Source organism: Rhinatrema bivittatum, chromosome 3 (assembly GCF_901001135.1).
Source record: "Rhinatrema bivittatum chromosome 3, aRhiBiv1.1, whole genome shotgun sequence".
NCBI lineage: Eukaryota > Metazoa > Chordata > Amphibia > Gymnophiona > Rhinatrematidae > Rhinatrema > Rhinatrema bivittatum.
Genome location: NC_042617.1, coordinates 593,013,745 through 593,034,939, shown reverse-complemented (window position 1 = coordinate 593,034,939; position 21,195 = coordinate 593,013,745). Strand labels below are relative to the sequence as shown.

Genomic DNA, 21,195 nt, shown 5'->3' with positions numbered 1-21,195 from the left:
TAGACTTAAATAGGCCTGCTGATTTCAAAACTGCAGTTAGTTTTCTTCTATCACGTCAGGTTTTTTCTCTACAGCCTATCTTAGGCCTGGATTTATAAAGCTTTGCCAACTGAAGGAGATTGTTTCAAGGATCTCATTTTGGCATTTCCTTGCCTGTCGTTTGAAAAGATACAGGCCGGAGTGTTTGACGGTCCACAGATTCGGCAGCTCATTAAAGATGAACATTTCATCGGGACAATGTCAGAACTCCAAAAGAATGCTTGGTTGTCATTCAAAAACCTTGTCAAGGTCTTTCTTGGAAATAATGAGCACAGAATTACACCGGAATTCTCCAGAAACTCTTGGAGAGCTTCAAAATGCTTCGTTGCAACCTGAGCATCAAGGTGCATTTTCTGCATAGCCATCTTGCTGACTTCCCGAAAAACCTTGGTGAAGTCAGTGATGAGCAAGGTGAACGATTCCACCAAGATTTGAAGGTCATGGAGGCACGGTATCAGGGTAGATGGGATGTACATATGATGGCTGAATATTGTTGGAGCATCAGGCGAGATTGTCCACAGATTGAACACTGCTGGAAAAGCTATTAGTGTAAATTTTTACCTTAATATGAATGTTTGGTATCAGAACTTTACTACTTGTACACAATTGGACTTACAGTAACAATATAGTCTTTCTATGAATAAAATAACTAAATAAACAGAATATTCAGGTAATTTTTTCTTTTATTTCCTTTCAGGCCAATACAGTAAAGCGCGACCTCGGTTACCCTGCTTCTAACCCGCTTCTAACTCACAATTTGGTCGCGTAAGTCCAACCCGCGATTCACTACCCCTTTAAACTCATCCTTACCGCTTCTTTAACCTGACGCGTATCCCTTTCCGCCCGCGGCATGTATATGAGATGTAAACGCTCCGATTAGCTATTCCCTCCCATACAGTAACGTGCGCCCCGACTATCGCCTTTTTAACCTGCTGTCTTGCCGCGTCTTTAACCTACTAATTTACCGCCTACCCTGACCCTTGCGTTAGTGTGGAGCGTCGGGTCATAGAGACGAAATTTCATGGGCAAACGACCCCCTCACCCCCCAGGACCCTTACCCTGGCGTTAGTGTGGTGTGACAGCAATAGGCAGGCTCCGGTCAAAATCCCCCCCTCCCGAAGCAGGGCGCAGGGCGAAAATCGGCTCGACATGTCATTAAAACAAAAAGTAAAGTATAATAAAAGTAAACTTACTGCATGTGAATTTTCTTTGAATAGTCCTCTCTCTCTCTCCTCCTCCCGAGGCGCGTACTGCGGCTCCCCTGCCTCCCGGGGGCAGCCAGCGGCGAAATCAGAGGGCGAAAGCGTATGGGCGGGCGGGCGAAAGCGAACGAATGCATGCCCGTACGCGGCGGGAGTACATTCATTCACTCAACTTCGCCGGCGGGCGTGCATGCATGCATCCATCCAGTGGAGGGAGCCGGCGGCGAAAGCGGCTTCCAGCAGCCCCCGCCGGCGAAGGTGAATGAATGCGCGCCTGTGCGTGCAATTTGGTTGCTCAAGGCGTGACGTCACGACGTGTGATGTCGGCGTTTGCTAATGCACTGCCTTGAGCGCCCAAATTGCATTCATTCACCTTCGCCGGCGGGGGCTGCTGGGAACCGCTTTGGCTCCCCTGCCCCCGCTGGCGAAGGTGAATGAATGCACGCCTGTGCATGCAATTTGGGCGCTCAAGGCAGTGCATTAGCGAACGCCGACGTCACACGCCTTGACGTCAAACGTTGTGACGTCACGCCTTGAGCTCCCAAATTGCACGCACAGGCGTGCATTCGTTCACCGCCGGCGGGGGCTGCTGGAAGCCGCTTTCGCCGCCGGCTCCCTCCGCTGGATGAATGCACGCCCGCCGGCTCCCACCGCGTACGGGCGTGCATTCATTCACTTTCGCCCGCCCGGGAGGAGGAGAGAGAGAGAGGACTGTTCAAAGAAAATTCACATGCAGTAAGTTTACTTTTATGACTCTTATTACACTTTATTCACTTTTGTTTTAATTTTCGCGCTGCCTTGCTTCGGGAGGGGGGGGGGGGGGAAAGAGGACTCGCAATCCCCCCGGTACTTGTCATTTCAAACGTCATTTGAAATGACAGGTACCAGCGCACCCAGGATACTGTATAGGCGCTGTATAGCGCTCTATACAGTAAAATGGATTGCGCGGGCCTAACGCCTCACGGACGCTTCTTGGACGCAGCTTGCATTTGCAAGCTATTTAAATACAGTATCGAGCGGTAGGTGATCCGAACTGTGCGTGTGGCAAACGCCGGTGCGCCCGGCACTAACGCACCTCCTCCTACCGCTCCTTACTGTTTCGGCCTGTTAGTATGTACATTTTGTATGATTTTTGGGACAAAGGGAGGGTATCCTGTACCTTAAAAAGTTGATGTGATAGAGATAAACTGGGGTCATTTTTGGATTCAGATGTCAAAAGTTAGTCAAAAACAAGTGTCAGATCTAACTCAATGAAAATTGTGTTCCCCAGTGTAATAGAAGCGCTAGGGGACACTCCATGAAGTTAGCAAGTAGCACATTTAAAACTAATCAGAGAATATTTTTTTTTCACTCAATGCAGAATAAAGCTCTGGAATTTGTTTAAAAAAGGATAGGATAAGTTCTTGGAGGAGAAGTCCATTACCTGATATTAATTAAGTTGACTTAGAGAATAGCCACTGCTATTACTAGCAACGGTAACATGGAATAGTGTTTGGGTACTTGCCAGGTTCTTATGGCCTGGATTGGCCTCTGTTGGAAACAGGATGCTGGGCTTGATGGACCCTTGGTCTGACCCAGTATGGCCTGTTCTTAAGTTCTTAATTTTCCAAAAACGAGAGATTCAGGGGGTGTTGGTGTATGATGTAAGTGACAGGAGGGTAATTCCCCTAAAGAGATATTATCTGGGAGTAAATATGGTGCTTCCATGAGCACTGGGGAGGAGAGGGTTTAGAAGTTCCCGAGCAGTCTGCTGAGAGGAGAAGAAAGTGTTCTTGGGAACCAGGGAAGGGCATATTCCTGTCCTGGTATAACAGTTCTTGTATGTGGAAAAGGAAGAACTTTTCTCAAAGAAATGGAGTGGAGCTGGGAATTTCCAACCACTAGAAATGGGGAAGATTGGCTTTGGGGCCAAACCTTTTGTTTGTAAATATTTAGAGAAGGACTTTATACTTAGGTCTTCTGATTTTAGGTTTTAACCAATAAACCCAGATAAAACCCCCTGATGCAAAATAAATACATAAATAAAATAAAAGGTGTCTATTAGATGAACTCCCCTAAGTACTCTCTGACCCCTTCTTTGCCTGCTCTGGATCCTCTGCTTTGTCTTTATGCCTTTTGCAAACTGACTCCTCAGCTGCACAAATACAGAGGAAAGGGGAGTAAAAAGTATATCATGATTCCATTTCTTTGATTTATATAGATATGTGATATTCAAATGTAATATTAGTTTTGGGGTGGTCCTTAATAGTACTGGCCAGAACTGAAAACCCTCTATTATATTGTTGGGTGTTTGTTTTGTTTTATGTTAGTTGGCTAGGTTTTTGGTAAGTGAGTATGTGTTATTAGGGCATTGTTTGTTGCACCATTGATAGGGTTATGTTTAATTTTTGTTTGAATGTTTTGTTTTGAATTTTAGACATGAGCTATCAATTTTATTATATTGGTTACTGGTTATTAATTATGGCAGTTAGTTTGTATTTTATATTTAAGTATTGTAATCCACCTTGGTTATCCATGGTGTTAAAAAAGTGCAATATAAATTTGCAAAATTAAAGATAGTGCACTGTTCAATTATTTAAACACAGTTTTCATGCAAAATTCCCTTCCATTCAGTCAATGCTAAAGGATAATGTTTTATTGCACTGCTAATGTACAAACCTGGTCTTGAATCTCAATGGTATCAATCAGTCTGGAAGTACTACTCTTCTAGACATCCACTGGCTTTCTACCATAGAAACATAGAAATGACGGCAGAAGAAGACCAAATGGCCCATCCAGTCTGCCCAGCAAGCTTCACACTTTTTTTCCCTTATACTTATCTGTTACTCTTGGCTCTTAGTAACCCTTTGGTTCCATTTCCCTTCCACCCCCACCATTAATGCAGTGTTGGAGCTGCATCTAAGTGAAATATCTAGCTTAATTAGTTAGGGGCAGTAACCGCCGCAATAAGCAAGCTACACCCATGCTTATTTGTTTACCCAGACTATGTGATCCAGTCCTTGTTGGTTGTTGTCTGTATATAGATCCACTTTTCTTCATTCCCCCTGTCGTTGAAGCAGAGAGCTATGCTGGATATGCATGAAGTATCAGACTTTCTCCCCTGCCATTGAAGCAGAGAGCTATGCAGGATATGCACGAAGTATCAGACTTTATCCCCTGCCGTTGAAGCAGAGAGCTATGCTGGATATGCATGAAGTATCAGACTTTCTCCCCTGCCATTGAAGCAGAGAGCTATGCTGGTTATGCATTGAAAGTGAAGTATCAGGCTTATTTGGTTTGGGGTAGTAACCGCCGTAACAAGCAAGCTACTCCCAACTTTTTGTGAATGCAAATCTTTTTCCACATTTCCTCTTGCCGTTGAAGCTTAGAGCAATGTTGGAGTCGCATTAACCGTGTGTATGTTTACTGAATAAGGGTTTTATCTCCAGGCAGTAGCCGTCATTCCCGCGAGCCATCCACTCTTCATTCACGTCCTCTAGACTTTATGGATCCACAGTGTTTATCCCACGCCCCTTTGAAGTCCTTCACAGTTCTGGTCTTCACCACTTCCTTCGGAAGGGCATTCCAGGCATCCACCACCCTCTCCGTGAAGAAATACTTCCTGACATTGGCCCAAATGGCCCATCCAGTCTGCCCAGCAAGCTTCACACTTTTTTTCCCTTATACTTATCTGTTACTCTTGGCTCTTAGTAACCCTTTGGTTCCATTTCCCTTCCACCCCCACCATTAATGCAGTGTTGGAGCTGTATCTAAGTGAAATATCTAGCTTAATTAGTTAGGGGCAGTAACCGCCGCAATAAGCAAGCTACACCCATGCTTATTTGTTTACCCAGACTATGTGATCCAGTCCTTGTTGGTTGTTGTCTGTATATAGATCCACTTTTCTTCATTCCCCCTGTCGTTGAAGCAGAGAGCTATGCTGGATATGCATGAAGTATCAGACTTTCTCCCCTGCCATTGAAGCAGAGAGCTATGCAGGATATGCACGAAGTATCAGACTTTATCCCCTGCCGTTGAAGCAGAGAGCTATGCTGGATATGCATGAAGTATCAGACTTTCTCCCCTGCCATTGAAGCAGAGAGCTATGCTGGTTATGCATTGAAAGTGAAGTATCAGGCTTATTTGGTTTGGGGTAGTAACCGCCGTAACAAGCAAGCTACTCCCAACTTTTTGTGAATGCAAATCTTTTTCCACATTTCCTCTTGCCGTTGAAGATTAGAGCAATGTTGGAGTCGCATTAACCGTGTGTATGTTTACTGAATAAGGGTTTTATCTCCAGGCAGTAGCCGTCATTCCCGCGAGCCATCCACTCTTCATTCACGTCCTCTAGACTTTATGGATCCACAGTGTTTATCCCACGCCCCTTTGAAGTCCTTCACAGTTCTGGTCTTCACCACTTCCTTCGGAAGGGCATTCCAGGCATCCACCACCCTCTCCGTGAAGAAATACTTCCTGACATTGGTTCTGAGTTTCCTCCCTGGAGCTTCAAATCATGACCCCTGGTTCTGCTGATTTTTTTCGGACGGAAAAGGTTTGTCGTTGGTATGTTAGGTGCTAAATGGATAAAGAATACTGGGAATTCAGCACACTGGGATCAGCTACACATTTAAGCCCCTGTATGTGTAAAATCCGGGCTTTAAGGGCATGGCCGAGTCTTGCGCCCACTGAGCCAATTTTCGAAGGGGCTCGGCCACGCGCATAAAGCTCAGTACACGCACAAGTGTCAGGCTTCTTCGAAGGGGTAGGCTAGGGGCGCACCAGGACAGTGCAATTGTTCACTGTCCCGGAGACTGGAAAACAACAAAAAAAAGGTAAGGTTTAGGGGGTGGGGAGGAGAGGGGAAGATGGAGGGAGTATGGGTAGGGAAGTTCCCTAAAGTCCTTCCCCTTGTGTGCATGGCCCACGTATTTTATAACGTGTGCACGACGGCGCGCACATAATAAAATTGGCGCATCCTTGTGCATGTGCCGGGAAGCACGCGTGCACTTTATAAAATCTACCCCTCGGTGGGGGGCTAGCAAGAGGCATTCAGTGGCCTGAGGCAACAGGCAGCTTGAACAAAAAAGGCAAATAAACCAACGTCTGCCATTTATAGGAGAAAGGATACTGAAGAAGAGATTCTAAATTAGATATGGGCTGAAAAATGTAAATTTACACAATTAGTAAGGGTTTTCCTACTGGTGGGGTTATCAAAAGACCCCAGGAGCTATGGGATAAGTCTGCAGGAGACAGAATGGTTTATTATTATTCGGTAATCTAAATGGTAAACTTAATATGGAAACAGGATGCTGGGCTTGATGGAGCCTTGGTCTGACCCAGTATGGCAATTTCTTATGTTCTTAATTTTCCAAAACGATGTGTGGGACTGTATTAAGCTTAGGCATTTGTTCATTATTGTGTTATATTCTGGAAAATAAATATACTCATTTATTTCATTTGTTATTATTATTATTGTCATTTGTATAGTGCTATAAGGAGTACATAGTGCTTCACACAGAAACAAGTTTGGAATGTTTGTTTTCAATAAACCTGCAAAGCAAATCCCAGAAGGCCCCGTCATAGGATCTGTTTTACTGATGGCCTGCGATGACATGAGTGGGAAAGGAAGAGGCTAGAAAAGCAGGGCTGGAGACTCCTAGGAACAGCGGCTGGGGCCAGGATATTCTCCCAGGAACAGTGAGAAGCACAGCTGGACAAACTCTTCCACAGCTCATCTCTGGCTGTGGTGAAAATTCATAAATTCTATGCATTTAGGCCACAAGGGAAGCCACCCTGGCCGTAATCCCATGGGAGCAGCAGTTCTCCTTTGCATCTGGAAGGAGGGTGAGAGCCTCCTGTTGCAGGGGATTTCTATTGGTAGTTGAAGCATTCCAGGACGGCCTTGGCTGGACGAATGAGATGCAGATGACAAAATCTAAAAAAGAGCTCGAGGGCATCATTTATTCACAGCCAAACTGAAACCTCTATTCATAAAGTCATAGCAAGTTTATTAAATGAATGTGCACGAACATTTTCCAACCAGGAGATCTTGGGCATAAACAACTATTAGTAAGGAGTTAACACAACTAACACACACTTCGTTTTCGTAAAAAAAGGTAAGAAAGGCAGGTTCGTTGCTTTTAGCCTGCATCTATGTGGCCTTTGCGGTAAATGGGGTCGGCTTCCTTTTGCCATACTCATAGCAGGCGTTTTTATTGGTTGATCTGCAATTCAAGCAGATGGCCCACTGAGAACAGTAAGAAAAACGAAAAATGTGGCCCAGCACAGCAGAATCACTGAAGAAAAAAATGTAACTTAGAAAGTGTCAAAACCCCAACTCAGTCACAAAGATGGAGAGTTTTGACAATAAGGAAAAAAAGAAACCATTTTATTTCAGCAATCTTCGGGGCCATAGCTTGGATATGTCCAATGATTTCTGTGGACAAAAAGGAAGAGGGGAAGGTGAGGTGCTGTGGTGGCGTGGGACTACCACACATGAGTGGAAAAACACTTTTCTCTTTTCCAGAGAGCTCTGGAAGGTTCTGGATGGAGCTCATTGTGTTTGCCTTCAGGGAACCTCTTTAATAGCACCGACAATGGCAAATAATAAATCAAAAACTGAAGAAAATGAATGCACGAAATACAGAAAATGACATTTTTAACCATTACTCATCACCATGAAAGTCTCTGAACACACTCTAGTTATTGCAATGTTTCACTACCATTTCCAAAAAGATGATTTTTGTCTTACGTGGGAAAGCTAACCCTGCTTCCCAAAGGAATGTAGTTATAATGCGAGATGAGATATATAGGGGCAAACATCTTCACTGCTTTCACCACCATTACCACAGGATCAAGCACACTTAAGATGCTGAGACCTACGCCCCTGGTGCAGTTTCACTCCTACACTTATTTATTTAAAAACCTTTATATACCGACGTTCAGAGACATATCACATCGCTTTACAGGTAACAGGGGAGTAATATTTGAACTGAGAGGGAAAGATAAACTTACATGTAACAGGGATATAGATGAACTTGGGCGGGCAGGAGAAAATAAAGGGTCAAGTGACCTAGGAGAGGATTTTTCAAGAGAGAGAGAATAATAACTTGTAATAAAGTTATTATTCTCTCTCTCTTGAAAAATCCTCTCTTGTAGATTTTGGGAGGAGGAGGAGTTAGAAGGGGAATGTGACATGGCGGAGGGAGATAATTCAAGTGTAGGCTTGTTCAAACAGCCAAGTCTTTAGCTTTTTTTTTGAAGGTGGCAGTGCAGTGCTCCTGGCGGAGATCAGGTGGCAGTGCAGTGCTCCTGGAGGAGTTCAGGTGGCAGTGCAGTGTTCCTGGCAGAGTTCAGGTGGCAGTGCAGTGTTCCTGGCGGAGATCAGGTGGCAGTGCAGTGTTCCTGGCGGAGATCAGGTGGAGATCAGATGGCAGTGCAGTGTTCCTGGCGGAGTTCAGGTGGCAGTGCAGTGTTCCTGGCGGAGATCAGGTGGCAGTGCAGTGTTCCTGGCGGAGATCAGGTGGAGATCAGATGGCAGTGCAGTGTTCCTGGCGGAGATCAGGTGGAGATCAGATGGCAGTGCAGTGTTCCTGGCGGAGTTCAGGTGGCAGTGCAGTGTTCCTGGCGGAGATCAGGTGGCAGTGCAGTGTTCCTGGCGGAGATCAGGTGGAGATCAGATGGCAGTGCAGTGTTCCTGGCGGAGTTCAGGTGGCAGTGCAGTGTTCCTGGCGGAGATCAGGTGGAGATCAGATGGCAGTGCAGTGTTCCTGGCGGAGTTCAGGTGGAGATCAGATGGCAGTGCAGTGTTCCTGGCGGAGTTCAGGTGGCAGTGCAGTGTTCCTGGCGGAGTTCAGGTGGCAGTGCAGTGTTCCTGGCGGAGATCAGGTGGAGATCAGATGGCAGTGCAGTGTTCCTGGCGGAGTTCAGGTGGCAGTGCAGTGTTCCTGGCGGAGTTCAGGTGGAGATCAGATGGCAGTGCAGTGTTCCTGGCGGAGTTCAGGTGGCAGTGCAGTGTTCCTGGCGGAGTTCAGGTGGAGATCAGATGGCAGTGCAGTGTTCCTGGCGGAGTTCAGGTGGCAGTGCAGTGTTCCTGGCGGAGATCAGGTGGAGATCAGATGGCAGTGCAGTGTTCCTGGCGGAGTTCAGGTGGCAGTGCAGTGTTCCTGGCGGAGATCAGGTGGAGATCAGGTGGCAGTGCAGTGTTCCTGGCGGAGTTCAGGTGGCAGTGCAGTGTTCCTGGCGGAGATCAGGTGGAGATCAGATGGCAGTGCAGTGTTCCTGGCGGAGTTCAGGTGGCAGTGCAGTGTTCCTGGCGGAGATCAGGTGGCAGTGCAGTGTTCCTGGCGGAGTTCAGGTGGCAGTGCAGTGTTCCTGGAGGAGATCAGATGGCAGTGCAGTGTTCCTGGCGGAGTTCAGGTGGCAGTGCAGTGTTCCTGGCGGAGTTCAGATGGCAGTGCAGTGTTCCTGGCGGAGATCAGGTGGAGATCAGATGGCAGTGCAGTGTTCCTGGCGGAGTTCAGGTGGCAGTGCAGTGTTCCTGGAGGAGATCAGATGGCAGTGCAGTGTTCCTGGAGGAGATCAGATGGCATAGAGCTCCATAATGTTGGTCCCGCTAAGGATAGTGCACGTCTTTTGGTGGATCTGAGTTGGGTGGGATTGTATGCGGGAGTGGCTAAGGATCCTTTGTACGCGGTTCTGGAGGGTCTGTTGGAGGGAGTCGTTAAGCCAGTGAATGTTTTGGTTGTGCAAGGTTTTGTGGATAATTGAAGGCTCTTATGGAGGATTCTGGATGGGATCGGGAGCCAATGATAAAATGAGTAAGTCCAAGGTTGGCCAGAAGTTGTCTCATGTTCACGAACACCCAAGTCCAGTTACCAAATACCACTAATAGGTTAAGTTTTTCATGATATCCACATGGTTGGTCTGGATGGAATTGATATGCCTATGTCTTATTTAACCAGAAATCCTGGCACCTGTCCGACACTTGGAGGCCTGAAATTGCTATCCCTGAAGTTAAACCTAATCCTTACTTAAAAGTCATGTTATGATCTTTCCCTGTGTGAATGGATTGTAATTTCCATTTTACAATATTTATGGAGCTCCCCAAGGACGCTTCCAAAAAGTGCCAACCTTGCTCAGCAATACTGCACAAACTCATTTCTTTGTAACCAATGCAGTCTCCCAAATGACAGGCAGTCTTTTATTCATCTGAGATCTATAAGTACTGATACAAATGTAAAACTTCAGCTGAATAATATTTACAGTTTGTATAAGAAGCTCAACCGTAAATGTGTATTAGCAGACATGAAACAAGTGAACAGTTTACTCCATCAAAGTGCAGTTTACATAGCGTTTTAAACAAGTACCTTCCCACGTTTCTTAACTATTCATTTTGTACGTCTCTATTCAGTTTGATGATCACATTGGAAACATATCTCAAACCAAGGCCTGCGTCTCCTCTGATAACATTTCTTCTATATTTGTTTCCTTTCTGTAAACGCAAGTTTCAGATGGTTCTCTCGGAGTCCTGACTTCCATTGTGAAGTTCATGCAGGGGCGAGTCTACAATGAGGCAGAGTGAGGCGGCTGCCTCAAGGGGCAAAATTCTGGAGCGGCAAAAAAGTGCCCCCCCCCAAGAAAATGCCTTATCCTGCAGCCAAAAAAGGAGGTGGTCCTGCCCACCACCGGTGCAGCCCATTCTGCAGCTGCAGAAAAAGGAAGGAGATCTTGTGTAGCATTGGCAGAGCCCATCCCACCAAAAGCAGAAGAAGGGAAGAGGACTCACATGCCACCAGTGTCCAAGGGGTAAGAGATGGCTCTGTGGGCCGCTGGCGGAGCCCAACCCTCCAGCAGCTGAAAATGAAGAGGAGGCCCCGCAGGTGTCTGGGGAAGAAAGATGACGACTTCCGACAGCCAAAACGTGAGTGAGGTAGAGGCAGTGTGTGTGTCTGCTAGAAAGCATCTGCATGTAGTATCTGTGTGTGTTTGTATGAAAATGCATGTGTGAGATCATCAGTGTATGTGAGAGAGTATGCGTGAGAGCATCTGTGTGCGTTTGTATGAAAATGCATGTGTGAGATCATCTGTGTATGTGAGAGAGTATGCGTGAGAGCATCTGTGTGCGTTTGTATGAAAATGCATGTGTGAGATCATCTGTGTATGTGAGAGAGTATGCGTGAGAGCATCAGTGTGTGTTTGTGAGTCAGCATGTGTGGTAGCTTCTATGTGAAAAAGCATGTATAAGAACATCGATGTGCATATGAGTAGGAGCATGTGTAAAGCAACTGTGTACATGTGAAAGAGCATGTATGTGAACATTTGTATGCGTGTATGAGAGCATGTATGAGAGCATGTGTGCAAGAAAATGTGCAATGGTGAGAGGGCATCTGTGTGCATGTAAGAGTGAGCATGAACATGTATGTGTATGTATATATATGAGCAGAAAATGCACTCTCCCTAACCCCCCCCCCCAAATAATCCACTGAAATCTCAGTGTGACTGGAAATCAAAAGTTCCCAGGTATAGAAAGTGGGGACTTAAAAAAATCCTTATTAGTTTTAATTGAGTGACATTTGATGTCAGCTATTTTGAAATATTATTGTTTGGGAAATTTTATAGTTTTTATGAGTTTTTAATTATTGGCCGTTATTCTATTGATCGACTGTTTTGAACTTTTCTTATTATTAGTATGGTTTTACTATTATGATTTATGTTTTATATTCTTTGATTTTATTGTTCTGAGGAATGACATTTCTACTTTTTTATTACTGTTCTGCAGTCTGGCTTGTTGAGGTTTCCAGTTCATTTCTGTTTATAATTTATTTACTTATTTATTTTTTGTATTCTGCTTTTCGGCCTTCAAAGCAGAGTACATTCAGGTACTGTGGGCATTTGTCTTATGGTTTCTTTATTCTGTATTTGGTGAGGATCTATCTGTGTTCTGCATGTGTCACTGAGAACATAAGAAATAGTTTTTTGAATTTTCTTAGAGTTGTGGGGGGAATTTCCACATGACAACAAAGTGATATTTTATAGAAAACTGGCTTTTACCTCAGAATCTACCCCCTCCCTTAATGAGGTATATTTCTTACCAACTGTACCAACTAATCAGTGCTTTTCTGTTGATGTACATTTATTCAGTTACATTTGGTCCCATTGCCAAGGTTGGGGAACCTTTTGGGGAAGGGGGAGTCTCTTCCGAAGGGATGGGCTCCACCTTAACCAGGGTGGAACCAGACTGCCGACAAGAGGAAAAGGTGCCATGGAGTGAGTAAGATTTAAGGACCGGAGTGAAATCTAAGGATTGAATATTATGTGGACATAATCATTTAGACTTCTTAGAAGGTATCCCAGGAGAACCAAGTCGATAACAGTCCCTGAAGCAGCAGCCCTGCGAAACGTACATCGGACTGAACTTGCATTGACAATCGGATCACGAAAGTGCGGTAGCACCACCAATGAAGGACTTGCTTTTGTTAAGTGACTGGATTTCCGAAGCGCGATAGCGCCATCAACGAATAAGGGAAGTACACTTCCACATTTTTTACAAAAAATAAAACACAAAAATATTTTCTTTAATAAAAAGACTTTGATAAATTTGGACCGATGATTATATGTGACCCATAGTGGTTAAAATTCAGGCTAACTTGCTTGTATACCGTGGGTGTTATGATGGTCCTATTCTCAAATTTAAAGAGATTTTGCACATAGAAGTTAAAAAACCTTTCGCCTACAATGTATTTGTTAGAGATTTCAATTACCCCAATATTGACTGGGTAAATGTATCATCGGGACATGCTAGAGAGATAATGTTCCTGGATGGAATAAATGATAGCTTTATGGAGCAATTGGTTCAGGAACTGAGCAATTTTAGATCTAATTCTCAGTGGAGCACAGGATTTGATGAGAGAGGTAACGGTTGTGGGGCCGCTTGGCAATAGTGATCATAATATGATCAAATTTGAATTAATGTCTGGAAGGGGGTCAGTAAGCAAATCCACGGCTCTCGTGCTAAACTTTCAAAAAGGAAATTTTGTTAAAATGAGAAAAATAGTTAGAAAAAATTGAAAGGAGCAGCTACAAAGGTAAAAAGTGTGCAAGAGGCGTGGTCATTGTTAAAAAATACCATCATAGAAGCACAGTCCAGAAGTATTCCACACATTAAGAAAGGTGGAAAGAAGGCAAAACGATCACCGGCATGGTGAAAAAAGGGGAGGAGAAAGAAGCTATTTTTGTCAAAAGATCTTCATTCAAAAATTGGAAGAAGGATCCAACAGAAGAAAATAGGATAATGCATAAGCGTTGGCAAGTTAAATGTAAGAAATTGATAAGATAGGCTAAGAGAGAATTTGAAAAGAAGTTCGCCATAGAGGCAAAAACTCACAGTAAAAACTTTTTAAGATAAATCCAACGCAGAAAGCCTGTGAGGGAGTCAGTTGGACTGTTAGATGATCGAGGGGTTAAAGTGGCAATTACAGAAGATAAGGCCATTGTGGAAAGATTAAATGATTTTTTTGCTTCAGTGTTTACTGTATCAGAGAAGGTTTTCATAGGTAATGATTCAGATACACTGAACCAAATCACGGTGAACCTAGAAGATGTGGTAGACCTGATTGACAAACTGAAGAGTAGTAAATCACCTGGACCAGATGGTATACACCCTCAGGGTTCTGAAGGAACTCAAAAATGAAATTTCAGTCCTATTAGTAAAATTTTGCAACCTATCATTAAAATCATCCATTGTACCTGAAGATTGGAGGAAGGCTAATGTAACCCCAATATTTAAAAAGGGTTACAGGAGTGATCCGGGAAACTACAGACTAGTTAGCCTGACTTCAGTGCCAGGAGAAATAGTGGAAAGTGTTCTAAATATCAAAATCACAGAACATATAGAAAGACATGGTTTAATTGAACAAAGTCAGCATGGGTTTACCCAAGGCAAGTCTTGCCACAAATCTGCATCACTTTTTTGAAGGAGTTAATAAACAGGTAGATAAAGATGAACCGGTAGATGTAGTATATTTGGATTTTCAGAAGGCATTTGAGAAAGTTCCTCATGAGAGGCTTCTAGGAAAAGTAAAAAGTTATAGGCTGGGTGGCGATGTCCTTTCATGGATTACAAACTGGCTAAAAGACAGGAAACAGAGTAGGATTAAATGGGCAATTTTCTCAGTGGAAGGGAGTGGGCAGTGGAGTGTCTCAGGATATATTGGGACCCGTACTTTTCAATATATTTATAAATGATCTGGAAAGAAATATGAGAAGTGAGATAATCAAATTTGCAGATGATACAAAATTGTTCAGAGAAGTTAAATCACAAGCAGATTGTGATAAATTGCAGGAAGACCTTGAGACTGGAAAATTGGGCATCAAAATGGCAGATGAAATTTAATGTGGATAAGTGCAAGGTGATGGATATAGGGAAAAATAACCCATGCTATATTTCCATATTAGGAGCTACCACCCAAGAAAGAGATCCAGGTGTCATAGTGGATAACACATTGAAATCGTCGGTTCAGTGTGCTGCGGCAGTCAAAAAAGCAAACAGAATTTTGGGAATTATTAGAAAGGGAATGGTGAATACAATGGAAAATGTCATAATGCCTCTATATTGCTCCATGGTGAGACCGCACCTTAATTAATGTGTACAATTCTGGTCGCTGCATCTCAAAAAAGATATAATTGCGATGGAGAAGGTACAGAAAAGGGCTACCAAAATGATAAAGGGAATGGAACAGCTCCCCTATGAGGAAAGACTAAAGAGGTTAGGACTTTTCAGCTTGGAGAAGAGACGGCTGAAGGGGAATATGATAGAGGTGTTTAAAATCATGAGGTCTAGAATGGTTTAATGTGAATCAGTTATTTACTCTTTCGGATAATAGAAGGACTAGGGGGCACTCCATGAAGTTAGCGTGTGGCACATTTAAAACTAATTGGAGAAAGTTCTTTTTTACTCAACGCACAATTAAACTCTGGAATTTGTTGCCAGAGGATGTGGTTAGTGCAGTTAGTATAGCTGTGTTTAAAAAAGGATTGGATAAGTTCTTGGAGAAGTCCATTACCTGCTATTAATCAAGTTCACTCAGAGAATAGCCACTGCCATTAGCAATGGTTACATGGAATAGACTTAGTTTTTGGGTACTTGCCAGGTTCTTATGGCCTGGATTGGCCACTGTTGGAATCAGGATGCTGGGCTTGATGGACCTTTGGTCTGACCCAGTATGGCATGTTCTTATGTTCTTATCTGCCTTTTTGGAGTCTTCAACATACAAAGTTTCAGAGACCAACTTTGTTAGTTTCTTTTTTTTTTTTCTGATTATTATTTCAGTTTGGTAATGAAGAGTTAGTTTAGGAATTTGAATGTTCAATTTATGGGTCAGAATGTAAGAATATCTCCTAATTTGTCAAAAGCTATATACAGGATAGAAGGAAAGGTTTCCTGTCTTTGGGTGCTGCAAATGCATTGTGTTAAATTCAACAATGATTGTTTTGAATTTTTTGCTCCACAACAGCTAAAAACCTTCATTGATTCTCAGAAAACGTTGCTTCCCATGTGGTCTTTTAATAAAGCGTCGTCAGATAGTTAGTGATATAATGTCGTAGCATTGATTTCCTGCTTCTTATTTTTGTTTTTTCTTCTGGTTTTCTCCTCTTTTCTTCCTTCCCATCTATTTTGGTGGCTAAAAGATGTGTTATTGGTTTCTATTAATATGCTCTTTCTCTCTGGATTTCAATATTATGTTTCTGTAATAAAGTGGATGCTTTGTCATAACATTTTAATTCAAATAAATGTAAAGTTAAAAAAAAAAGAAAATATAGCTCAAACTGTTTTTCACTCTACCCATTTGTGTTCTGCTACAGGAGCACGTCTCAAATAATTAAAGGGTCTGAGAGTAAACACGTATTGTGTGATGTTTCACGAGAACAGACTTCCCCTGGGGATACTCACCTTATTTCTACTAAAGTCCCTGCAAGTCAGTCGTTTCTACAAATGAAGATGCCCTCCCTGCAACTCTGCTGAACTTGAAGAACAGGCAGGCAACTTTGGTCGTCTAGTGTCATTAACAGGAGATTCATAATGAATATGTAAAATAAGTATTTGCATGCACTGCTGAATGCAAATATAGCTCATGTATATTCATTGGGGATATCCTGAAAACGATATACTGTATGTCTGCAGTACTCAAGGACTATTGCCTACGCTTGTTACAGGAGAAGACAATTTTAGGACAGCGACTCAGATGAACTCGCATTCAGTGGGCTCGGATCATCTCTTATAGTGAGGCTGCAAGTAGCTTTGATAGTGAAAGATTGGCAATATCACAACTAACAGGGACCAATTACATTCACAAATAGGAGGTAATACTGCTGCTCCCAGACAATCAGAAATTAGGAAGGAGACGCTTAAGAAACAGAAATAACAGTTTAAGAGAAGAATATTTAACTGATAAAAGGTATTGCTATTTTCCATATGCAGTTCTAAAACAACACACAGTAAACAGAGGGGACAACTCTCTTGTAACTCAAGCAAAATTGGTTGAATTCAATTTTATAAACCATCCAGTAATGTTGCATGTATGCAATATTTACTCCTTAGGGAATTCTGCACCAAAAAAAAAGTAAAATTCTGCACACACAAATTTAAAATTCTGCATACAAAACTTTACATTTTGAAAAATTCTGCATGCTCTGTATTGGTGAAAATAACACAATATACATGACAGTCTAAGTAATTAATTTCAAATGCAATACAGAAAAAAGTTATTACTTAAAGATGCAGAGTTTTAAATATTTTGAGCAGAATTTCCCTAGAAATTCACTGTAAGAGTGTCCCTTCCACTTACTCTCCCTACTCCCCTGGCCCTCTCAGGCCCCAACTCCTCCACCTGCCACTATCTCTCCTCTCCCCCTCTAGGTTCAACCCCCTTCCACTCTATCTTCACTCCTAGAGTTTGACCCCAAGCTCAGTATTGCCCCTCACACAGGCTCCCTCTGTCCCTCTCTCACACACAGGCTCCCTCTGTCTAGCACACATACACCCCCCCTCATACAGGCTGCCTCTCCCTCTGTCTAGTACACATACACCCCCCCCTCATACAGGCTGCTTCTCCCTCTGTCTAGTACACATACACCCCCCCCTCATACAGGCTGCCTCTCCCTCTGTCTAGTACACATACACCCCCCCTCATACAGGCTGCCTCTCCCTCTGTCTGGTACACATACACCCCCCCCCCCCCTCATACAGGCTGCCTCTCCCTCTCTCGCGCGCATACACACATCCCCTCACACAGGCTCCCTCTGTCCCTCTCTCACACACAGGCTCCCTCTGTCTAGCACACATACACCCCCCCTCACATACAGGCTGCCTCTCCCTCTCTCTCGCGCACACACATCCCCTCATACAGGCTCCCTCTCTTTCTTGCACATACCCCCCACATTGGCTCCTTTTCTCTCTCATGCATATACCCTCACACAGGCTACTTATGTCTCTCTCTCACACACCCCTGCACACTGGCTCCCTCTCTCATTCACTCCCCCGTACATTCAGGCTCCCTCTCTCTCTCTCACACACATACACATCCCTTCACACAGGCTCTGTCTCACACATACACATCCCTTCACACAGGCTCCCTTTCTCATAAACAAACAAGCACCCTCACTCTCTCACATACACACAATCCTTTTTTCACACACACCAGCTCCCAATCTCTCACACATACACACACTCCTTCACAATTTCCTCACTTAGGCTCCCCCTTTCTGGCACCCGCACCCTCACACATTCTCTCTCTCACCCCCTCAGGTCAAATTCTGCACAGAATTCCCCCAGGAATAAATATTTTAAATTACAAATAAAGTTTCGTAAAGCAGTTTCAATTCCAAACTGAACTGTTTGAAGAAAGGTATAAGAAAATTAATTTTGACCATTCTCCTAAATGTATATTTTATTCTGTATATTTTTTCAAAAAGGTTTACCTTGTGGTCCAAACGGACTCATCTGAGGTCCGTAAGTACTGCTGGAATTATTTTGTTGGAAACTAGTGATCCCAGGATGCATCTGACCTCCAGGTGATGGGTGAGGAGACATAGGAGCCCCAGTCTGTTGTGGTCCATACTGGGATATTTGAGGGTTCCTCTGCACGCCAGAAATAAAACCTGAAGAAAATACAATGCTAGAGTCTGCATTTTTGCATTTTGTAAATTCCAATGTTTCTGTCACTTAAAACACCATAAAGAAGGATGTCTGTGGTCTCAGAGGATCACGTCCCTCATCCTGGACACAGTAACATTTCTTTATCATGCAAATTCCATCTGGCACTGTACATGGTCAGTTTTCAATTCCATGGTTAATCGTGTCACCATTTTTATAACAGTTTGCTACACACAATCATGTGCCATTGTGATAGAGAAATATATTTTGGGAGGGATAGAATTCTTAGAAATTAAACAATAAACATAGCCCAAAGCATCCTCAAAGAGGTTCACACCTCCAAGGTTTACAACAGCATTTAGTCAAGCATGAAACCCTCCATAAACTGCTACTTTAATTATACAGAAAAGGCTGCGTAGTGCCAGGCTGAAAACATAGTTCTAACCGGATCCAACCCAGAAGGCAGGTGACAAGATAATTATTTTGTAACTACTTAATTACCAAGTAATCTGCAGAATATGCAATTGCAATGTGCTTAAATGATATTTATGAGATAAATCTTATGCTAACAAGTTACGAGCACCTATGATATCTGTGAAATCAAGAGGGGAACTGTCGTCTAGTCAGGTTGTGAAATATAATAGCAACACAACTATGTCATAAAAATGTAATAAATTAAGTCTTTTTAAGACATCAATTTATTACCCGAGTGAAATGGAGAGAATTGCGCTGCTCACAAATGACGACATCCATCACATCAATCTCATTCCAGTATAACCCATTAAAACAGCAAAGTTTTCCTTTTTCTTTACTGTAGTGCTCATCTCATGCATATTTACAGTTTAAATGAAACATAAATTAGAATGAAACAATGTGGGATTACACTGAAGGGGCCACAGCAGAGTGCAGACGGGTTTGCTTTTCAGGATATCCACAGTGAATATGCATCTGATGTATTTGTGTTCATAGGGGCCGATGTAATGAAACCAGAGCTAAAACCGGAGTTGGATTTTAGCGCAGGTTTTATTTTATGTGCACTAAAAATGTTGGTCCCCGTGGAATGCAGCAAGCCAATGACATGCAAAAAGAGCACGCGTACAGAACAGCAGGCTAAACGGAATATTCTTCACTCCTTCACTTACTGCCAATTGGTCCCTTCAGTGTCACATGGCAGAGAAAGGACCAGTCCTTTCGGAAGGCTGCCCTGACCAATCGAGAACAGCCCTGCCAGAGGAGTTTCAAGGCCTGGGTAAGTCATGGCCTAGCATGTTAAAGAGACTTGCTGGGGAATAAACCATTTCATCAGGTAAACAGAGAGGATCCCTGGGTCTGGACCTGGACTGCGTGGCCTACCGGTCTAGACCTTGGGGATGGGGTTCAGCAACCTGGGGAGGGAGGGAGGATTGGACAGGCCAGCCACGGGAAGTTTAACGCTGCCTTTGAGACACACAAGGCAGCTTCCCTGCTAGCATTCTTAGAATAATTAGAATATTACCCTGCAATCTGCATAGACCTGCTCTAAGCTTGCTGCGCGCTTTTTAGTCCTGATTTTGTTTGGGCACTAAAGCCCTTTTTATATACCAGGGCAACACTAGCACCGAAAAGCCTAAGCTAAAACGTGGGTAAAAGCCTTTGGTAAGCTTAGCACTGCTTATTACATCAGCCCTATAATCTAAGGTATTTTGCTTACCCTGAAAACCAAACGTGTTTGTGGCCCCTGACAACTGGCGTTGAGAAACCCTGATACATGTCATAAATGACATCACTATCTCCCTAAAGTGAATTAAATATATCTGCCATAAAATTCTGAAAGTAAAACACTGATCGCAATTGATTGCACAGTTATTAGGTTATTGGTTTAAAACTACATATATACAGTAAGATAACCATCACCAAGTTTTCCTACTGGTAGTGCATGGAAACTAAACTTTCGCTAGGAGCTAAATCCACCAACCATGTAATGCTGATTTTGTATCAGCTACACTGGCTCTAAGCTGAGAGCAGGAAAAAAATTACAATGCTCTGCTTAGTCTTCAAATGTACGAATCAGCCTGCTCTAGAATATCTTTCATAACGTCTGTTCTCCTGCACTTTCACAAGAGAACTTTGATCCCCCAGCGAGCTCTTTCATCTTTCACTTCACTGGCTTCAGCTAGACTAGCATGCAGAAGACGTCATACATTCAACTGCTCTGCCCGGAAAGCTGTTACTTCTCATTCTGGAAAAAAATCAAAGCTTGGCTGTTTATCCCGGCCGACACTCGTCCCTTTACTACCTACCCAAACTCTTTCTGACCACAAGTCCCTCAAGATTCACCAACGTCTGGGCCATTTCTACCCAACTATTTCTTAATACCTTCGTACATCTCTAGTGCTTAATTATTTCTTCATTAATTCTATGCATTTTCTATACCCAATGTAATCACATCTTTATTGCTACCAAATGTATTCCTATTCAATCCTATTTTTATGTATCACTTCTATGAATTGTAAGTAAGCTATATTTGATATAGGTCTCTGGTTAGACCTCACCTGAAATACTGAGCACAATTCTGGAGGTTGCACCTTCAAAAGGATATAAACAGGATGGAGTTGGTCCAGAGGGTGCTACTAAATTGGTCAGCGGCCTTCATTGTAAAGCATATGGGGACAGACTTAAAGATCTAAACATGTAACCCCTGGAGGAAAGGCGAGATAGGGGAGATAAGCCAGAGGCATTCAAATATCTCAAAGGTTTCCACTCACAGCAGGTGAGCCTTTTTTTAATGGAAAGGAGGCTCTAGAACAAGGGGTCATGCAATGAGGTTGAAAGAAGGTAGACTCA

At 43.3% G+C, this 21,195-nt stretch overlaps 1 protein-coding gene across 3 annotated transcripts in view; it reads right to left on the bottom strand.

Moving 5' to 3' along the window:
* The window catches only part of ARID1B (AT-rich interaction domain 1B), a 1,291,555-nt gene that overhangs the window by 385,089 nt on the left and 885,271 nt on the right, over positions 1–21,195 (bottom strand). For all 3 annotated transcript variants that reach the window (XM_029596714.1, XM_029596717.1, XM_029596715.1), the window contains exon 7: positions 18,198–18,377. In XM_029596714.1, coding sequence (XP_029452574.1) covers positions 18,198–18,377 — 180 coding nt within the window. The remainder of the gene's footprint in view (positions 1–18,197; positions 18,378–21,195) is intronic.